The following is a 21,275-nucleotide window of genomic DNA, read 5'->3' as shown; positions in this document are numbered from 1 at the left end:
AAGACAAAGAGACAAAGAGACAGGAGAAAAAAAAGAAACCTCAACATTTTTCCCTTTTCTTTTAAGTACCTTTATGTAGCCAAATTAGTTTTCCTGTATTATCACAGAACAACAGAAACAACAACAAAAATTTAAACTTTAGAGAATTAAAATTTAAAGGTACTCACCTTCTTTCCAGGCAGCCTTTGAGCTCAAACTCAAAACCCCTTTAAAACCTAGATCCAATGGTTAAGGCCAAGATAAAGTCCACCCTCAGACTCAATGGGGTCTGTGCCAGCATGGGAGGCTTACCTGGGCCATATCCATTTGTTAGGCTAGCTTGGAGTCCCATCTGTGGGTCGCCAATTGTTGAGAGAAATGTCCTTCTGGGTTCAGCTCCAAGTGGGGAAGAAGACACTGGAGACATGGAGGCTGCTTGGAAAGATGGTTTACTGTTGGACAGGACCACATGGCTTGAGCCCTGACCAGAAAAGGTGATCACATGTTTCAATATTGATGGAGAAGAAGAGAGAAGGGAAGAGGAAGGGGCTTGCTAGGCCTTTTTGATAAGTAAACGCCATGTTGTTAAAACGCCCAGAGGGGCTCGGGGTTCCTCATGGAAGTAGGTGCCCAATTTTATCCATAAGGAGAGCTTTAAAGACCCCTTTTTCCGGGTAGATTGGACAATGATTTTAGACATCAGTCAATAAGTCAATTAAATGCTTTTGAGGGGAAAACGGGAAGCGACTTGCCCATCGCTTGAATAATTACACTAGAAAATTTAGATATCCCGAAGCTCATGAAGGTGCGCTTCCTGTTCTTTCGAGAAACCCGATCCCATACTCACGAATTGAGAGGGTGCTCCGTTCGCAGACGGCCGGCCCTGGGTGCGAGGCTTTTCCCGGCCGAGGGTGAGATGAGATGGGCAGCACAGATCATCACGTCGGGGTCACCAGATGCGATTTCTCCGCGGGTGGTTCATGAAGCCAATGAGGAAAGAAGACTCGGACACGAATTTCCTTCGGGACGAAACCGACCCAGAACGAAGTCTGGGGGTCCTTTTTTATTGAGCATACACAAGGGAGGGGTGGATTCACATAGCCAATGGGGACCAATCATGATTGTGCAAGTTTACAGTATATGGTAACTCATTTACTCTCATGTAGACTCGAAGAACACTCATAGTCAATAAACCTTTTATCATCATGCAAACATCCAATGCTTAATTAATGTTTGAGAGTTAAACAGTTGTAACCCCTGATTTAATCAACGCTTAGTTACAAGTCTGTGGTTGCTGATCTGCTTAGTGTTAAGGGTACTGATTTAATCAACGCTTGGAGTTGGACAGTTTGTCTTACTGATCTAATCATATGGCCAATTATTGCTTTTTGTTTACTGATTTAATCATATGGTTAATTATTGCTTCTGTTCTATACGTGTTACAGTATGGCAGATGCATACCTGCACGTATATCGCAACATTTAGCATTCCTGGGAATGGTTGATTTAGGAATTGACAGCATTGCTATCCTAATCAATGCATCCTATTCATCCCTTGTTAACTTACATATTTCTTGGGTTCATCCCCGTCAGGAGCAGATGATTCCGTACTGTCCGATGATCGACTTAATGAAACTGAATTAACAGATCTGGATGGCCACCTTGACTCTCTGCCAAAGCCCTTCCTGTCTGCTACCGAGGAGGAAAATCGGATGCTCCACTCCCATAATGACATCTCTCATAATGCCCAGAGCAACAATCTCTCGGATGCGGAATATGGGAGCCATCGTCAAGATGTTAAAATAATAGTGAGGAAGCACAACCATCTCTGGCCACATAAACATTCCCATCACTCTCACGGACACTGCCATTCAGGCACAGATTTAAAAGACACCGGAATAGCTAATATTGCCTGGATGGTAATAATGGGAGATGGAATCCACAATTTTAGTGACGGCTTGGCCATTGGTAAGCAAAACAAAAGGTTTGGGGATGGGATGGGGTAGTTTGAGGTGCTCTTTGCAACGAATAAACTTGAGGAGGGGAAAAATGGGATAGTGTGTGTCTGATTTTAAAAAAAAGATTCATCAAGGGAAGTAGTGGTGCTAAATAAGGCTCTGTATCCTTTTTCTCTAATTGCTCCTGGCAGATTATGCAGCACCTCAGTAGCCAAAGGCCTGCTCTTCTCTTTCCTCAGTCCTTTTAAGGCCCTCTTTCTTTGCAGCCACACATTATTTGCTGGTTTATAGGGAAAGAAATGCAATTATTAAGAGCCAAGGTGGCGCAGTGGTTAAATGCAGCACTGCAGGCTACTGCTAGATCAGCAGTTCAGCGGTTCAAATCCCACCGGCTCAGGGTTGACTCAGCCTTCCATCCTTCCGAGGTGGGTAAAATGAGGACCCGGATTGTTGGGGGCAATATGCTGACTCTCTGTAAACCGCTTAGAGAGGGCTGAAAGCCCTATGAAGCGGTATATAAGTCTACTGCTATTGCTATTGCTAAAATTATGTGAAGAAATGCCACTTTCTCTTTCTGCGCTCTTGATTATAGATCCCTGGGTATATCGCTAGAAGTTTTCATGCGGAAGCTGCTTCACTCCAAAAGGGGCTCATATTTGCATTCTGCGATGTTATCTTCCTGCTTGGGGATTATTGGGGGGGGGAGCAGGGCAGTGCAATATGTAATCCCCATGGGGGAAGGGGAAGGGCAGTTCAATACACCCAACTGAGATCTGCTGATTGAGAAGGAGGGCAAATCTGACTCACATGTCAATATGTGTTATCCAAAGCCTGAATCAGAGTTTTCCAGGTTCAGTTTTCTTGAACTGAGTTGGGTCTGAAATGATTCTTGGGAGCCTTGTAGGTTCCAAACAAATTTTATACTCACCTCTGGTACATGACCAGCTAGGTCTCCTATTGTTGATATTCAAGATCTACTATAAAAAGCACTCCATTCTCTCAAATTCCAGAGCAACTCTTTTTTCCTCCTAGCGCATATAGATCCATGAACTGTTTCTATAATTTGAAGTGAAAACATGAGCATTTGAGCCATTACTTTGGTTGTTAACCTGACAATCTCTCAGCCAAAAATGCTGCCTTTATTATCACTGATGTTTTGTTTAAGAATAGCCTTGTCAAGATAAACCAATTAAAATCTTTATTTTGATCGGTCTTCTACCCTCTCCTCTCCAGGAGCTGCTTTCAGTGCCGGCTTAACTGGAGGAATCAGCACATCCGTAGCAGTGTTTTGCCATGAACTTCCTCATGAATTGGGTAATCAGCTAATGTGATGTCAGCTGTGCTTTTTATTCTTTGGTCTGTGAATCAAAAATGCCTTATTAATAGATGTGATTGTTTATATAGCTCGTGATATCCAGAATTTATTTGGTTGTAGTCATAGAGCTAGTGCAGCTGCATTCTTAGGCTAGGCCTTACTCGTTTCAGATTCAGCTGAGGAACAATGAAAATAAAAATCATGACTCAGGTTGACCCCAGTAGAAATGAAAACTGCCATGTAGACCAAGGTTCTGCGCCCTTGTATACACCGAGGTGTTTCGGAAAGGTGTGGAAAATAAAAAAATACATAAGCAGCCACAGTAATAAAGCTTTCATACATCAGCAGTTGTAGTTGCAAGGATCTCTGGAGGACCTTGCGCCATTGTTCCCCACATTGGCACCTGCTGCCACCCACTTGAAGCCAAGCAGCATTGCTGGAGATAGAAGACTGAAAAGACTTTAATGGAAGGAGGTGCCAGGTTTCTGTGGCTGATAGGCTTGACAGCTGCTTCCACAGGCTCTGGGAAGAAGATGCTGAAGATGCAGCCCATATGTAAAAATTGGTGGACTGCTCTGCGTGCTGGGCTTGGGTGATATTTTTGATCAATTGAAATTGAGAAAGGTCTCCCTGCTAAGCAGCCTGAATGTAGGAATGGACACTGCAGCCCTTCAGGGAGACTGCACAGTCTGTCCAAATCTTGCATTCTATAGATATTGATATCCTGTTCACAGTCTGTGCGTATCTTTGTTCAGTTGAGATGTATTGTCGTCCTCCTCTCTCATAGTGTAAGCTACATTTCTAGTGTTTTAGTGCCTTCCCTGCAGGGGAAGAAGGGGTTTGGAGGGGGGGGTTGCCCCCTTATGCATCACTGTCTCGGGAATAACGCTGTGTTTTGTTGTCGAGCAGTTTTCACGCTTTCCCCTCCGCTGTCCCAAATCCAGTCACAGTCACAGAGCATTTTGTTCAGTTCTGCTCAGTTGTAGAATTTCAGGAAAGGATCAGCTGATGGTGTTTACAGCTGCCTCTCTCCCTATGCACTGCTGATTTGATTTTCATTCTCTCTTTATTTCTGCAGTTTATCCAAACTATGCATTGACTTTATAATCATAGTTTTTTTTAACGGCAACAGCAGCTGAATTGCTAGCCAGTCCTTTGTCCAAGAGATCATTTCTGCTTTGTTGGGACAAAAGCAGCCAGATTAAGAAGCACAGCTAGTCCTCGATTTACAACTGCAATTGAGCCCAAAATTTATGTCGTTAAGTGAGACATTTGTTAAGTGGGTTTTGCCCCATTTTACCACCTTTCTTGCCACAGTTGTTAAATGAATCACTGCAGTTAAGTTAGTAATCCGATTGTTAAGTGAATCTGGTTTCCCCATTGACTTTGCTTGTCAGAAGGTCGCAAAAGGTGATGACATGACCCTGGGACAATGCAACCGTCATAAATGTGAATCAGTTGCCAAGCATCTGAATTTTGATCGGCTGACCATAGGGATGCTGCAATGATTGTAGGTGTGAAAAACGGTCATGTCACTTTTTTTTTCAGTGCCGTTGTAACTTTGAACAGTTACTAAATGAATTGTTGTAAGTCGAGGACTACCTGTAACAGGTGGCAGACACTCTGATATAGAGATATAAAGGAATAACACGGCTAGACTACTACTGAATAGTTCAACCTTTGGAGGCAGCTTAAGGGTTGCATGCTCCTTTCTCCCTTCTGTAGCATGAATCTTCCTTGTCATGCCTATTCCCCCCCCCCCCCCACTTAGACAACAGCATTAACCACCAGAAATCCTGCTTAGCCAAGGCATGAATCAGAAAGCTGTCAGGTTAAATTGCTTGTCCTGTGGTTGTAACCATGAGTACAAATATAGTCTTTCAAAATGAAAATGCTAATTCTTAAAGAATTGCTCCTCAAACCATGTTGATCATAGAACCCAGGGGTTGCGTGAACATATATATATACACTCAGGTATCTTTTGAGTAAGGATGTCCCTGGTTAGACTGGATAATCCATTGCTGCACCCGTGATTGTGCTATCACTTTTGCTTTCCCACTAGGTGACTTTGCTGTACTTCTGAAGGCGGGCATGACTGTGAAGCAGGCCATTGTTTACAACCTCCTCTCTGCCATGATGGCTTATGTGGGAATGTTAATAGGAACAGCTGTGGGACAATACGCAAATAATATCACTCTTTGGATCTTTGCCGTCACTGCTGGCATGTTCCTCTACGTGGCCCTTGTGGACATGGTAAGATCTGCAATATGTACATAGTGGCTGTGTGTGTGTGTGTGTGTGTGTGTGTGTGTGTGTGTGTGTGTGTGTGTGTGGCCTTTGGGGTAGGGCAGTGTTTGGAGTCTTGCTGGTTTTCCAGGCTGAGGAAGACTATTTTGAAGCCTGCAGCTCTGCTAATGCCAGAAGACCCAGGCCATATAGGAAGTCAACGAGGGAACAGTAGAAAGAGCCAGAATGGGAATAGCTTGCCCACGATAGGACAGATCAGGGATGACCTTGCATTCCTAGCACAGGAAAGTAAATATGATCAGTTGAAGAAAGATTTGATGGAATGACTCTTAGAAGAGTCACTACTGCAACGTGCTCTACATGGGGCAGCCCTTGAAGAGTATTCGGAGACTTCAGCTTGTCCAGAATGCAGCCGCGCGAGCGATCGTGGGTGTACCTCGGTTCACCCACGTAACACCTATCCTCCGCGAGCTGCACTGGCTGCCTATTGGTCTCCAGATACGCTTCAAGGCGCTAGTCGTTACTTATAAAGCCCTTCATGGTATTGGACCTGGGTACTTGAGAGACCGCCTGCTGCCAATTACCTCCCAAAGACCCATTAGATCACACAGAGCAGGCCTCCTCCTGGTTCCGTCTACCAGCCAATGTCATCTGGCTACTACCCGGGGGAGGGCCTTCTCTGTGGCTGCTCCGACCCTCTGGAACGAACTCCCCGTGGAGATTCGAACCCTCACCACCCTCCAGGCCTTCCACAAAGCCCTCAAAACCTGGTTGTTCCGACAGGCCTGGGGCTAAAGAGCTGTTGCCCCTGTCTCGAATGGTATGACTGTTGTGAGTTTTAAATTATATATTGTTATGTTGTTGTTTTTAAATCTCTTGTCTGTATCCCCCTCCCCGGTTCGAGTTGTGAGCCGCCCTGAGTCCCCTTCGGGGGAAAAGGGCAGCATAGAAATTTAATAAACTGAACTGAACTGAACTGAACTGATGGCAGTTGAAGGCTACCATTTGTCCAAAGGGAACAGTAGCAATAACAAGGGAGGGAGGAGTAGCTGAACTATATGCTAAGAATAATAGCCTTATTTGTAAATAAACCGGAGTTCCTTTTGGTGGATGGGTGGCAGTTTAATTAATTAATATAGAGCATCTGGGGTTGAAATAAAGAGAGAAACTAATACAAACAATCCTGGCATCCTTGATTATGCAGGAAAATGAAAAAAAGTTGATTGGGCATGTAGCTTGGGCTTCCAGAAGTCGGATTTTAAGTCACAGCAGTGATGCGTAGAATTCTGTGGGAGGAGTAGTTCATGGGAAAAGCAGCCTGACCCGGTGAAACTGACTCAGCCCTCTTGTCAGTGCAGATTTATCGTTTTAAAGCAGAAGTTCCTTCTCAAGTTTCTGGATTGAAGAAGGGTTTATTGATTAAAAAGGGTTATTCAGACCTTTCCTTCCTTTCAGCTTCCAGAGATGCTTCATGGGGATGGAGACAACGAAGAGCACGGTTACTGTCCGGTGGGTCAGTTCATCCTCCAGAACTTGGGGCTTGTCCTAGGTTTTGCCATCATGCTCGTGATTGCCCTTTACGAAGACAAAATAGTGTTGGACATTCAGTTTTGAAAATTCCCAGTACTCAACTGTGATTGCAGTCATGCTACTGTTAAGACTTTTTTTAAGTCTGCCCTGCGGTACTGTATGCACATCAGTTCCCAGACAAAGCAGTGACACACACTGATTTATCAGTAACCGTATTTTGGTATCTGTTCCAACAGGCTCTGCTTCTTTCCAGCTCCTGGAAAGGAAGAGGCAAACAAAAGACGATTGATTTGGTCCAGCGTTTTCCTTTTTTAAAAAAAAAAAAAAAATCAGGTTGTGTTGGAAGCAGAGCATGTAAACATGATGCATGAGATGCTGTTGTAAACATATCATTTCTATTTGGCTCCGGCAACGGGCAGCAGAAATCCCACCCCCTCCTGACAAAGCCTTTTGTGTTGTACTTGAGCAAATGGTGAAAGGCAGCCCTATATACCCACAGAGCTCACGTGCCAAGCTAGGTCATTGCCCGGGCTCCTTGTCCCAGCCTGTAACACACACACACACAGGCTCGCAACTGAAATTAGTTGGCAGTGCACAACTAGAACCATTCTGGGATGGGGTCACCTTTTCAATGTTTTTTTTTTTAAAAAAACAAAGCAAAAAAAGGATGAATAGTCTAGCATGTTATTATTGGATTGCATTTGCTCCCAGCCCTGATGCCTTGCTCAGTCGGCTTTTTTTGCGATGCGCTGAATGGTATGACCAAAGTAAAACTGGGTGTTTTTCTGGTTCAGCCACTGAATTGAACTTTCTTCCCCCTTTCCTCGCTCCTTGCCAATCAGCTGTTTAATAACAGGGTTTCAAGCATGTGTTCTTGTCTGCAGCCACTATTATGCAACTCGGCGGTTACTAGCTCCTTTGCAAATCTTTTGAGCCCCTTCCGTTATTACGGTGGTATTGTACTCTTTTGAAGCCCAAGGAAAAGCAGGCTGCAGATCTCTGAATCAAGCCTGTGTACCTTGGGGAGGGGTGGGGTTGGAAAGTATTAGCTATTTCATGCTAGCTTGTGGGAGATGGATTAGCAAAATAGCTCAATATTGCTTCTGGACTCCCTCCAATCCCCTGGCTGCGGCTGTGGGGCAGATAGCAGTGCTGATTTTGAGCAGTTCATACTTTCTTCTCTGTTACTAAGAGAGGTCCTGCCAAGAGTTTCTTTGACAGCAGCCCCTTTTCATGTTCGTTTGACATGATTCTTGAGAACAGTTTGGAATGTATGAATCCAGTGCCGTTTACCTTTGGTACATCTGCAGCCGCTTGAGATTGGGAATTTTCTCCCCCAGGCCCCTTTTCAAAGATTGCTTTCATTGTTTTGAACTTTCTTTTATGCGACTGGGCTTTCGTCTCTTGTCTGTGTGGCAGCTGGGTTCTTTCTGCAATGTAGAAGACCCGAGGTCTCCTCCCAGAAGCCAAGCAGGCGACTTCCTGTCTTGGCGGGGCTTCCTGCCCAGCAGGGAGACCTGCTGCCTCCAGGGTGACTCCCCCACATGGCTGCAGGGGTTCCCAGAAACCTATGCCAGGGAGGCGCGCTATAGGGATTACATAGATCAGGCCTTCTAGGATAGTGAAGTGGTGGTGCCAGCAGATTTGGGGGGGGAAAGCCTTAACTCTGCAGGGTTAGCTCCACTGTAGAGAGAATGTTTGTGCCAATCAACTATTAACACCGAGAGACAAATTGTAAGAGATTATGAGAGAAGCAGACGCTTCCAGTCCCGGGAAGCAAGAACACAACAGGTTAGTCCTAAATTAAATCTTGGGAGTTTGTTTCTTCCAGCATTTTCTCCCTTTTTTTTTTTTTTAAAGTGTACGTAAGCTGAGCTGCAAAGAAAAGTTGGTGGGTTTGGGTTTTCTACTTCCTTTGATTCCCATCAGAGTTCCTAAAAGTTACAAAACCAGATATTTTCATTCCAATCTACTTTTTTGATCATTCCACTGACTTTTCTCCAGACATTCCTACATTTGTGCAAGCGTTGTTCTACTTTAAAGGTATGTCAGATGATGGTGGCTTTTGTGGGAGGGGTTGAATACTAACAGACAAGCAGTGTTTTGATTTGCTGGTGGCTCCAGGAGAACCGGTTCCTACTCCCTTACCAACTGCATACCAACTCAGAACAACTGTGAAGACTGTGAGGTTGGGGTCTTCTTTGGTGTCGCTGTCTGGGCTAGAGAGAGTAGCTTAACTCCAGCTAAAAATGCTTGGCTGCAAGCTAGAGGAGATGTATCTTATCAGTGGGACTTCTAAGTTTTGGGCCCTTGGACTCTTGATTTATTAGTGTCTGCCAGACCGCTGGAGGGAGATTTTTTTTTTTAATTATTATTATTATTTTTATTTTGCAAAAAAAAAAAAGTCGGCATACAAGATTTTCAAAGTCTATTTTTGTAATTATGAATAAAGCTTTCTCTACTTCAGGTAGTACTTTTTCCTTTTGCGTTCTGCTGGCATGCTCTATAATGTAATGTCAATCTGGGGAACACAATTAGACCCAAGTAATATATTTTTTTTCCCCCCTACAAAACACCAGCCCTATTGTGGAATGTTAGGTTTTTGGTGAGCCTTTGGGAGACGATCCTCCCTCATTCACTTGTGTGCCTGTTACACTTTGTGAAGAGCCGTAGAGCAGTCTCAGCTTCCCCCTATTTTCCTTGGGTGCTGAAGTTCCCCCCAATTTTTTGAAATACAATTAAGTGATCACATTTGGGACAATTGGGATTCCACTACATTTCTACGTGGATTCATCATTCCCTTCCACTTGGAGTCCAGTCTCATTTAAATGTGTACTTGTTAGAGGGCATAAATGTTACTTGTATCTTAAAATGCTGTCACTGTGTGACATCCCATATTGATCACACTGCACTGAATCAGCTGTGATATGATGATTGCTTAGAAAATGCTGTATAGCATCCTAGGATGCAGTGTGACTTCTTTCCTTATGGTTGAAACAATGTGATTATGGTCCTGAAATATATTTGAGATACTGCTTTTGGAAAGGGGGTAGGGTGTTGTTTTGATTTGTTACAACAAAATCCATTTTTAAAATATATATAAATATAAATATATATATATATATATATAAAGCTGGAAATGATGAAATGCTGTTTTTTTTTTGTCCATTGTCAACAGTGTTGTGTTTATGTCTGTTCCTTGTTCACAAGGAACGTAAGAAAATAAAATTATTGAATAAACAATTATGCAGACTTGCTTTTTACCCCCAAGAACTTTTTATTATTATTTCATTCAACTTATTCTAATTTTTTTTTTACAACTTAAAAGATGCAAATAAAGCGTATTTAAAATTTTTGAAACATTTGAATTTCTTTAGAAAAAAAAAGATACAAAAAAAGGATACTGAATGTGGCAGGCTGGGCCACTAGCCTCTCTCTTCCCGGCGGCATGCCTTAGGTTAGGAGTTGAGCTGGCATAACAGGGCCACCCCTCGCCCAATCCAGTGTTCCTCTGGCATGTCTGAAGGCAGAATCATTGCAATCACAAAATTGGTAGAGTGGCCCGTAGTGGACAAAGTTCCTCGTCTTTCGCTTGTCTTGTACACCGGAGACAAATAACTGGGTCTGTTGGGGATGTCTGACCTTCGGCAAGGCTTAAGCCACATCTGTAGCAAGGAGGAGGAGATGGTTAAGATGCCGGTGGATTACAAGGCACTTCCCTTTATCTGGGCGAGGACAGATTATCTTTCAGAACCTCTGAACCAAATCAAGGCAATCCGTGGCACGACAAAACCGCGCTCGTCAAAATCGTGGTGATAAAATCGCGGCGCTAAAGCCGCGACGTCATCACCGCCGCGACAACAGCACGGCAACAGAAGGGCGCTTTAAAACGGCGCCGCAGCAGAAAGCAGACTTCAATTAAGGTAAGGGTTAGGATTAGGTTTAGGGGTTTGTTTTAGCGTTAGGTTTAGCGTTAGGTTTAGAGTACTGAGTGCTTGGGAATGTGCCCTCCGCAATTATGTCATCGCGGTAGGGTCGCGTTTTTCCTTAGCGCTTAGAACGGCGCGAATTAGTCTTCGCGCTTATGTCTCCGCGGATAAGGGCTTCGCGGATTTGTGGTGGAACCAAGGCAATCGACATAGTGGTACAATCAAATGCAAACTTCTAGCACAATTTAAGAAGTGGGATATATAGTCACATAGGATACTTGAGTTGCTTACACACAGGTAATATGCATGCTTGAATCCCCCCCTCATGGAACTATCAAGTTCATGTTTGCTTCAACCCAGGTCAATGGATATAGGTAGTCCTCAACTTACAGCAATTCATTTAGTGACCGTTCAAAGGCACTGGGGAAAAAGCATTTATGACCATTTTTTCACACTTATATGACCTTTGCAGCATCCCCATGGTCATTTGATTTACATTTGGGTACTTGACAACCGACTCACATTTATGACAGTTGCAGTGTCCCGGAGTCATGTGATCCCCTTTTGCAACCTTCCGACGAGCAAAGTCAATGGGGAAACCAGAGTCACTTAACAACCATGTTGCTAATTTGAGAACTGTAGTAATTCACTTAACATGTGGCGAGAAAAGTCGTAAAATGGAGCAAACTCACTTAACAAATTTCTCAATATAAATTTTAGGCTCAATTGTGTTCAATTGAGGACTGCCTGATTACTAGAAAAAAATGTGGTCGTAAATTGAGGACTACCAGATTACTAGAAAAAAATCATATTTAGCAGGAAGATACTAACCACTGGCATATTATCATAAAGGATTTTGGGGTAAGATTCCCCTAATTTCTTCGTCTTCCTGTTCCAACGAGCTCCATCCAAGAATAATCCATGAACATAGACTCCTGTTTTTTATTTGAAAAAGAAAAGAATATGTCGATATAAAATGATTTTGTGGAATTTTGTAACAACTTTACATTGTATTATGACTTTTTGATCATTCCCTTTAGGGAAGCCCATACCGAGAAATGGATTCTGTATAACTTCCAAAGACAAATCTCACGCAATGATTATTTCTGCATACACAAATAAACAGATAAGAGATAAGTTGCAGCTTTGCCCTGGATTAGGTTCAACACCCGTTGAAAAGTATGATTTGCACGCGGTTTCAGAAGTAGGTTTTCTGTAGCAAACACGTGGCCGTAACAAACTATTAGGCCACAACCTACCCTCTTAACCTTTGTGATAATCTCATGGAATTTACGATGACCAATTTTCACGACATGAATTTGTAATTCAATTAAAGTAGTAATGTGTTCTGTCCCCCCCTTCACGGCTCGTTAACAAACGCAGGCAGGCAACTTAAAAGGAAGTCTTCATCAGTTTTCAGTTCAAACTGGCTTCGAGCCCAGAAATAACATAAATACAAGTCTCCGACAAGAATGCAAAACAAAAACTCTTACAAGCACTGCAGTTCTTCCACAGTCTTCACGGATCAGGTTTACATGAAATACCAAAGCACTTATCCAAGTGTAACAAGCATAAATCACAATTAATCATCAAGCAATGTTGTACAAACAAGGAACACTCGAAGGAACAACGTTGACTCCAGCGACTGGGGCGTGGCAGAATCCGTCTTTTTATCTCCAAACCTGCCTCCCACAAGCCCCAGCTGCATACTGAATTTTGTATCCCGAAAAGACTCTCAGCAGAACTGCTGAGTCACAACAATAATGGAATATTAAAGAAAGCATAGTAGAACCTCTGGTCACAGCTATAATTCATTCCATAACTTTGGTCGTGACCCAAACCTAACCAAAATTTAATCCAGTGGCCGCACGTGGGTCGCTGTTGTTTGTAAACAAGCAACAGGAAATTTGGTGCTTAAAAAAATCCTGGTTTGGTCATGGTCAGAGGTTCTACTGTATGTAGAGGATCAAGTGGATGAAAGGGTAGGGAGGGGGGGGCTATGATAACGCACATCCCTGCTTAGCATGTGGACTTTCATACAGCCTCAGCCTAATTTCATAATGATTTTGAGAAGCTTAGATTCCATTTCCCCAATTTCCCACCCTGTCTTAGAGATGAAGGGTAGAGTACAAAAGTGCTAATTAAAATAAACTTCTCCCGATTATAGAACTGCCAATCGGATTGAAGACTCACCATCTTCGGGGCTATGTTTGTATTCTTTGTCTTCCAGAACTTCATAATCAAACCCTAGGAGATCAATTGGGATGGTGTATTTCCGGGCAAAATTCTGTTGGGCACCAGTTAAGAAGGCTTGTGTGAAGAAAAAGCCAGAAAGCCAGAACATCGGGGGAGTGCCATTTTCAAACCACGTCTGCAATGACAGGACGAGGAGGGAATTTAGTTTAATATTAACAAATGAATTCACTAGGTTGTATCAAGAGGCATTGGTGGAATGCAACCTACTCCCTGGATTCCCCCATCCCCCAGCACTTTTTAGAAATGGGCAAGCTTTACTAAATGTGCCATGCGTGGCAAAGGAAAATCAGATTTTTGCTTTATGTTTGTGCAAGGCTTTTTTTAGGATGACAGTGGACTCCATGGTGTGCCAGATCTTGGTTCTGTCAACCCCGACTTAACGTGACCACGGACGGTTCCACCACAAAATCGCGGAGGACAAAATCGCGCGCGACGAAAGCGCGCATTTGACCTCATCACAGCGCGACGAAAACATCGCGCTGTGATCCAAAAATGTAAAAATAAAGCTAAAACCTTACCCTAACCCCCCCAAACCTAACCCTAAACCTAACCCTTAACCTAACCCTAAATCTAAACCTAACCGTTAACATAACGCTAACCCTTAACCTAACGCTAAACCTAACGCTAACGCTCTAAACCTAACCCTAACCCTTAACCTAAACCTAAACCTAAACCTAACCCTTACCTTTATGTGAATCGGCTTGGTTTAATTTTAATTTTATTTAAATTTTTAATTTTTTTCGGCGCGCTGTGATGACGTCACATGCGCGCTTTCGTCGAGCGCGATTTTGTCCTCCGTGGTTTTGACGGGTCACGACCACGGACTGTGACTATCATCTAATATTAGAATGCCACATTTCCTACCTCAACTCTGGATGGTTAAGTCGCACCTTAAGCAGCTAAAAATGACAAAATTGTCTTGCAATGTTCTATAACCTCCCTTCAAAATGTCTTAAGTTATATTTCCTGTGCTCCTTTTTGTCGAGGATGGCAAACCGTGTTTCCTCTGTCTGTGAATTCAATCTAAAATCTTATGTCAAGATGCTTTTAATCAGTAGCAGGAAATCTCACCAAATTTGTTACCAAAGCATCATAGCAAGATGGGTCTCCAGCACTTAAAGCTTATGTACTTCGGTTTGAGATGACTTCTGAAGGGCAGGCATTCAGCAATGAGAAAAATCAGTATTCTGTGGTCAGTGACACAACTTTGAATAGACAGCCGTCGTCTTAGGTTATGTAACATATGCCCTAATACTCAAATCATTGTAAACAGCACGTGCCCAGAATCTGAGATAGTGCTTTGGATATTAATTATACCTACTTCATGCGATGTGTTTCTATAAGAGTATTTAAAGCGATATGCATACGCAGAGAAATGATGCGGCTTTTCCTAGGATGATGAATTGTAGTTATACGTATCTAAAGTAACACCCAGATCAAGAAAGCTTTCAATTCCTAGAATCAAAATTTTAAGTGAAATGCTCACCTGTAGGAACTTCAATCTGGCAAGAAAATCATTTACATAGCTGCCAAGAGGTTTGAGGCTTGGATAAGACTTACTCATCCACATGCCTGGAATTTTTCCTTTCAAAATACTATTTACTACTTCTTCCAGTTCTGCAGACATCACCACTAAACCCTGTTTGAGATACAGGAGGAAAAAAAACACATGTGGATTTGTCCCTCTCCATATCATCAGAGCAGTGGTGGGATTCAAATAATTTAACAGCTGGTTCTCTGCCCTAATGAACATCTGGGTAGGTGGGGCTCTGTGGTCATGTGACTGGGTGGGCTTGGCCAACTCAAGGTCCCTCAGGTCGATGGGCGCTTCGCCTTAGCTGTTCCAATGTAATAAGGGTTAACCGGAGAGGCAGTTTCTGTAAGCAGGGCAATAAAGATTAGGCTAGAAACAACACCAGAATGTTTCCTTCCTGCCTTCCTTACAGGATTAGCCCTGTAAAGTGGGGAAAAAACAAAAGGAGATTTCTTCCAACAATCGGTTCTCTGAACTACTTAGAAAGTTACCAACCGGTTCTCCTGAATAGGTGCAAACTGGCTGAATCCCACCACTGCATCATAGCTTTACCAAATATTGCCTCTAGGGAGTAGCTGAGCTTGGTAATTTAGTCTCTATGCAGTGGTCACTCAAAATCTGTCATGTTACTGTACAAGCTTGTACTCTTGAGTTAAGCTGATATGTGGTTGCAGCACATATAGTGAGCCACTGTTCAGTTCACAGGCCTGCATTTATTGTTAGGATTGATATACTCTTCATATTTCCGTTTAGTTTAGTTGTGGAATGACAGCTATACATTGAGCGAAAGTTCTGATGAGACAGGTGCGGCAACTTTGAAAATTAACTACTCCATTTCATCCCCTACCACTGTTTGAGCTTCACAATATGTTGCCCAGTCATTAGAATTAGGCAGCATACAGCTTTAATCAAGTGTAATTAATTGTCAATACTTGTATTAGGTAAATTCTATCACACAGATCATGAAAATATGAATTCGTTAGTTGGTCCTTCCCATACAGTGCCCAAGTAATCTTTATGGCAGTCATGTAAGGTATGTATTCTGTACTGTATTGATTGTGTAATCAGACACACAAGTACTCTACTTGTGTGTCCAATCCCACTTGATTAATAAAGTATTCTGATCTGTTCTATTCCATTCCAGAAGGAAAAGGCTTAAAAGGGAGAGCATATGTTAAATATTTAGCAGAAGAAAGAGTTGAAAAGAGAATTTACTAGCTCATTGCTCAGTTTGGATCACTGGCATTTGAACAACTTTTTTGGGGGGTTGGGGGACAATCCATCTCTCAGGCTGGGGGGTCAAACAGTACGCCCCTCAGACAGGGTTCGCAATTTGGGAGTCCTCCTGGACCCACAGCTGACTTTTGAACACCACTTGTCGGCTGTGACCAGGGGGGCATTTGCCCAGGTTCGCCTGGTGCACCAGTTGCGTCCCTACCTGAACCGGGAGGCTCTCACAACAGTCACTCGCGCCCTTGTGACCTCTAGGCTGGACTACTGCAACGTGCTCTACATGGGGCAGCCCTTGAAGAGCATTCGGCGACTCGAGCTTGTCCAGAATGCAGCCGCGCGAGCGATCGTGGGTGCACCTCGGTTCACCCACGTAACACCTATCCTCCGCGAGCTGCACTGGCTGCCTATTGGTCTCCGGATACGCTTCAAGGCCCTAGTCGTCACTTATAAAGCCCTTCATGGTATTGGACCTGGGTACTTGAGAGACCGCCTGCTGCCAATTACCTCCACTAGACCGATTAGATCCCACAGATTAGGCCTCCTCCGAATTCCATCCGCCGGCCAGTGTCGACTGGCAACTACCCGGAGGAGAGCCTTCTCTGTGGCTGCTCTGACCCTCTGGAACCAGCTCCCCGTGGAGATTCGGACCCTCACCACCCTCCAGGCCTTCCGCAAAGCCCTTAAAACCTGGCTGTTCCGACAGGCCTGGGGCTAAAGAATTGTTGCCCCCGTCTCGAATGGTATGACTGTCATGTGTTTTAAATTATGTATTGTTTTGTGTCGTTTTAATTTTTTGTTTGTATCCCCCTTCCCTGGTTTGAGTTGTGAGCCGCCCTGAGTCCCCTTCGGGGGAAAAGGGCGGCATATAAATAAAATAAACATTCAACATTCAACATTCAACAATCCTTGCAGCTGCATAGTAGGCCAATGTAGGTTGCTGTCTTTGAAGTGTATTTCCATGGCTTTTCATCCTACCCCTCGTCTCTACTGCTAGATTTCTAAAACAGCAGTGATGCATAATGCTGAGCATGTTATTCTAATTGAGAACTGCACCTCCCAAGTAGTGGTGAAGGCCAGAGCTCGGGGATTATTCCATCCCTTCAAACTAAAAGAACTACTGGGCAAATCCCCCAAGTCTCCAGTGAAACTAATGGGAGGTGACAGCTACTCTTTCCAGCCTATTCAAACTAAACACGCTTTCTCGTCAGCTTATCTTACCTTGATTGCTTTCTGAATGTTGATGCAGGAGTCTCGGAGAGTTTGCAATAATTTGTTAAATCGGCCCATCTCTTGGACCAGGACAGTGTTCATACTCTGGGTGTAGGTTGTTGGGTATCTCCTCATTGCTATTTCAATGTTAAAGTCAGCGGGAAGTTTACTTTGAATGTCACTTGCCACCTCACGAACAATTTCATCGGATGACTTAGCACCTGCTCCTGTGGCACGAGACTGTTTACAAAACAGAGAGAAAGAGAGCGGTGAAATGCTGTAAAGGCCTACCAGATATTTCAGCCCAGCAGGAAGAACTTTTACTGGGGACTTAAACTTGGGCAGAGAGTGGCCAGTTGATGTCATTTAATTCAGATGCAAAAAATTGTGTTTCTTGCATTAGAAAGTCTGGACTTGGAGCCATTTTTGTGCTTTTTTTAATACTCTGGGCATCTTGGACAACAGAAGATTTAATCTAGCTGGATAGCATTATTATAAAGTAACATCTCAAGGGCAGCAAAGTAGTTTGCCCTTCTGATTATCTCAAGAGGGAAATCCATTTGAAACAGCTTCCGTATTAGGGTACTACTGAAATCATCAGGAATGGAGTGTTAATCTACTCCCAGCCCATTGCTTTCAATCTGACCAACTATGAAGTAGCCAGCTGAATGATTCCAAATTGTAAATTTAATGAATTTATATGCCGCCCAATCCCGAAGGAATCCGGGCGGCTTACAAAGTACAAGACTAAAAAGGTAAAAAGTTAAAAAAAATAGGGAAAGAGAAATGGATTTAAAAAGCAACACACCATACACTCAATCTAGGTGGGGCTGGACCTCATTCATGAGGTCAACAGCCCCAGGCCTGCCGGAATAACCAGGTTTTAGTGGCTTTTCGGAATGCCGAGAGAGTGGGAAGGGTCCAGATCTCTGCAGGTAGATCGTTCCACAGGGCTGGAGCAGCTACAGAGAAGGCCCTCCCCCGAGGGGTCGCCAGCTGGCATTGTCCGGTTGACGGCACCCAGAGAAGGCCCATCCTGTGAGATCTTATCGGCCGTTGGGAGGTATGTGGTAGGAGGCGGTTTCACAGGTATCCGGGTCCTAGGCCATGTAGGGCTTTAAAGGTGATAACCAGCACCTTGAAGCACATTCAGAGACTGATAGGGAACTAGTGCAGCTCACGGAGGATAGGTGTAACATGGGTGTATCTAGGTACACCCGATATCGCTCGCGCGGCTGCATTCTGGACCAATTGTAGTCTCCGAACACTTTTCAGTGTTCACTTTCTACTAAGTATGGACCCAAAAAATGTTAAAATAGTGAGGCTTTTAGGGTGCACATTTGTTTCTTTCCCACACTGTTACCTGCAGGTAAGCAATCTGGAGAGCTTTAAGAATACTCAACTCTGCATTTGCCATATACATTTCTAATTGCATTGAGATCCAGGCCTTTCTCACATATAGTCGAGATCAGATGTGTGAAACATGTGGCCTCCGGGGCCGTCCCGAAGATGGTGAGGAACCAGCCCGTCGCTCCAGGCCCGGCCACGCCTACCCAGTCAGCTGCCATGACCAGGCCTACCCCATTCCCCCAAGGCCAAAAAAACTCCTGATGTGGCCCACGACGGGATCGAGCTTGACACCCCTGTTCTAGATGGTGGACCTGTTCCTCTTGCTTCATAATCAAGCACTTGTGCAATGTCAAAACTTTCACTCATTAGGCATCCTGTGTGGAAGGACACTGCATGGCTTGAAGATCTATGTGTGCTTCGCAAGTCCCTGTTGTTGTGACATAATTCTCAGTTTGCCCGTGTTTCCCTATGGAATGGAAATATTTTGATCCTTGGGGGAAATGAAATTGTATGGTAGATCTCCTGAACCTTGTATTATGAGATGTTCGAGAAATAGAAGTAAAAATAGGAAAGCATCAGAGGCTTCAGGCCAGGATGACTGCCTAAAGTACTGGAGACATCTTTGTATATACTCATTATTGCTGGTGGAATTCCCAGAAGAAAACCAATAATGTATTTTGGAATTTACTGGAGATCCTTAAAAACTTTATAGTACTCAAGCAATTCAGCATTCCTTTTGAACTGTCCACAGTTTATCTATATGCATGCAATTTGGAAACTGCTCTGGTTAAAACCTAATTGTAGTATTTCACAGTCTAGATTTACAAAGATTACAGGCCCACAACAGAGAAGAAAAAGCTGATTTTCTGCATTTCAAACACTATTCCCCCAAAGTGCATAAAACCATTGATTGTAATGGTGGTAGCTAGGTTCTTCTTAGTTTTTGAACTGAAAATGGACACACCTGTGTGAGAAGAATATTATCAAATAGCAACTGTGTTTCAGCTTGATCCTTGGTGATATCAGCATTGGAGTTCATCCCAAAGATCTCTGGGGCAGGATTCAGAGGAAGAGTCTTAGTGTATTCAATGTAACTTTGATACTGAAAATGATTAAGAACAGTGATTTATTGGTAAATTGATCCTGAATTTCATGGAGCTATAGGTCTGCCTAAAGCCAGTTTGTTGCAGTAGTTAAGGAGACAACTGGAAATCAACAGATGTAAATTTTAGCCCCGTCTTAATAGCAATAGCAGTTAGACTTATATACCGCTTCATAGGGCTTTCAGCCCTCTCTAAGCGGTTTACAGAGTCAGCACATCGCTCCCACAGTCTGGGTCCTCATTTCACCCACCTCGGAAGGATGGAAGGCTGAGTCAACCTTGAGCCAGTGAGATTTGAACTGCCAAACTGCAGCTTAGCAGTCAGCTGAAGTGGCTGCAGTACTGCACTCTAACCGCTGCGCCACCTCGGTTCTTAAGCATGAAAGTCCACTGGGTGACTTGAACCTCTTTGTCTCTCTCTTTGTCTCTCTCTCTCTCTCTCTCTCTCTCTCTCTCTTTCTCTCTCTCTCCCTCCCTCCCTCCCTCCCTCCTTCTCTCCCTCCCTCTCTCCTGAATTCACCTCACATTGTATAGAAACTAGAGGAGGAAGGAATATTAGGGATGTGGACTGCCTTGAATTATTTATTAAAAAATAAGGTGGCATAAAATATCTTTTTAAAAAAATCTAATCAAATGAACGGATTTCCAGCCTGATTTCATTGACCATAAAATGTTTCACTATGAAAGGAGATTATAGATTCACTGAAGACTTGATTCTTCAGAAGAACCTGATAATATTAAAGGTTAAAAAAAAAGGTTAAAGGATCCCTGTGAATTTCACTCACGTTGTCTATCATCTCCATTTCAAGGTCATTGAGCCAGTGCTCTCTAAAGACATTTCCGCTGTTATATGGCCAGCATAACGTCACAGAGCAGTTACCTTCCCACCAAAGTGGTACCTATTTATCTACACGCTTTTGCATGCTTTCAAACTACTAGGTTGGCAGGAGCTGGGGCAAGGACAGGAGCTCAACCCATCACGTGACACTCAGGTCTTGAACCTGGGCTGCCATGTGATGGGGTGGCAGCCCAGGGTCTTAATAGGACAAGCCCAGCATCTTAAAGCTGAGCCACCACACCCCCACACACCCCCACAATAAGTGAGTGAATCTTTTAATGTGTCTCTTAAGTGGACACCTGGATGCACTCTAGACCAGGGGTCTCCAACTTCCAGCCAGCATGCACTGGCTGAGGAATTCTGGGAGTTGAAGTCCACAAGTCATAAAGTTGCCAACGTTGGAGACTCCTGCTCTAGACCAAAATACATTGCACACATACACCCCCTTGGTATCACAGTCAGGAGCCAGGTCGCGCAGTGGTTAGGGTGCAGTACTGCAGGCCACTTCAGCTGACTGTTATCTGCAGTTCAGCGGTTCTAATCTCACCGGCTCAAGGTTGACTCAGCCTTCCATCATTCCGAGGTGGGTGAAATGAAGACCCAGACTGTGGGGGCGATATGCTGACTCTGTAAACCGCTTAGAGAGGGCTGAAAGCCCTATGAAGCGGTATATAAGTCTAACTGCTATTGCTAGGTCACAAAAGGCAAGTGGAGCAGTGAAGAGGAAATGTGACACGCACACAGCATTCCTCCTGCAATGCTATGCTTTCCTGAAGCTGAATGATGGGAGACTCTA

At 43.8% G+C, this 21,275-nt stretch overlaps 2 protein-coding genes across 9 annotated transcripts in view; one reads left to right on the top strand and one right to left on the bottom strand.

The window, feature by feature from the left end:
- SLC39A10 (solute carrier family 39 member 10) overlaps positions 1-10,278 on the top strand; it is a 45,179-nt gene extending 34,901 nt beyond the window's left edge. For all 8 annotated transcript variants that reach the window (XM_087707672.1, XM_087707665.1, XM_087707671.1 and 5 more), the window contains exons 7-10: positions 1,572-1,946; positions 3,170-3,250; positions 5,314-5,504; positions 6,954-10,278. In XM_087707672.1, coding sequence (XP_087563798.1) covers positions 1,572-1,946; positions 3,170-3,250; positions 5,314-5,504; positions 6,954-7,112 — 806 coding nt within the window. In that variant the 3' untranslated portion in view covers positions 7,113-10,278. The remainder of the gene's footprint in view (positions 1-1,571; positions 1,947-3,169; positions 3,251-5,313; positions 5,505-6,953) is intronic.
- A 7-nt stretch (positions 10,279-10,285) lies between these two features.
- Positions 10,286-21,275, bottom strand: part of DNAH7 (dynein axonemal heavy chain 7) — a 188,318-nt gene continuing 177,328 nt past the window's right edge. Inside the window, exons 59-64 of the mRNA XM_087705071.1 lie at positions 19,504-19,641; positions 17,199-17,429; positions 14,700-14,852; positions 13,151-13,328; positions 11,789-11,892; positions 10,286-10,693 (exon numbers count right to left, since the gene is read on the bottom strand). Coding sequence (XP_087561197.1) covers positions 10,487-10,693; positions 11,789-11,892; positions 13,151-13,328; positions 14,700-14,852; positions 17,199-17,429; positions 19,504-19,641 — 1,011 coding nt within the window. The 3' untranslated portion in view covers positions 10,286-10,486. The remainder of the gene's footprint in view (positions 10,694-11,788; positions 11,893-13,150; positions 13,329-14,699; positions 14,853-17,198; positions 17,430-19,503; positions 19,642-21,275) is intronic.

The sequence above is a fragment of the Thamnophis sirtalis genome, unplaced genomic scaffold (genome assembly GCF_051295495.1).
Source record: "Thamnophis sirtalis isolate CommonGarterSnake01/CBP01778 unplaced genomic scaffold, rThaSir2_p1.2 scaffold_1, whole genome shotgun sequence".
In the NCBI taxonomy this organism is placed as follows: Eukaryota; Metazoa; Chordata; class Lepidosauria; order Squamata; family Natricidae; genus Thamnophis; species Thamnophis sirtalis.
Note: the sequence above shows the minus strand (reverse complement) of the source record. Positions and strands in the feature narration are given on the sequence as shown.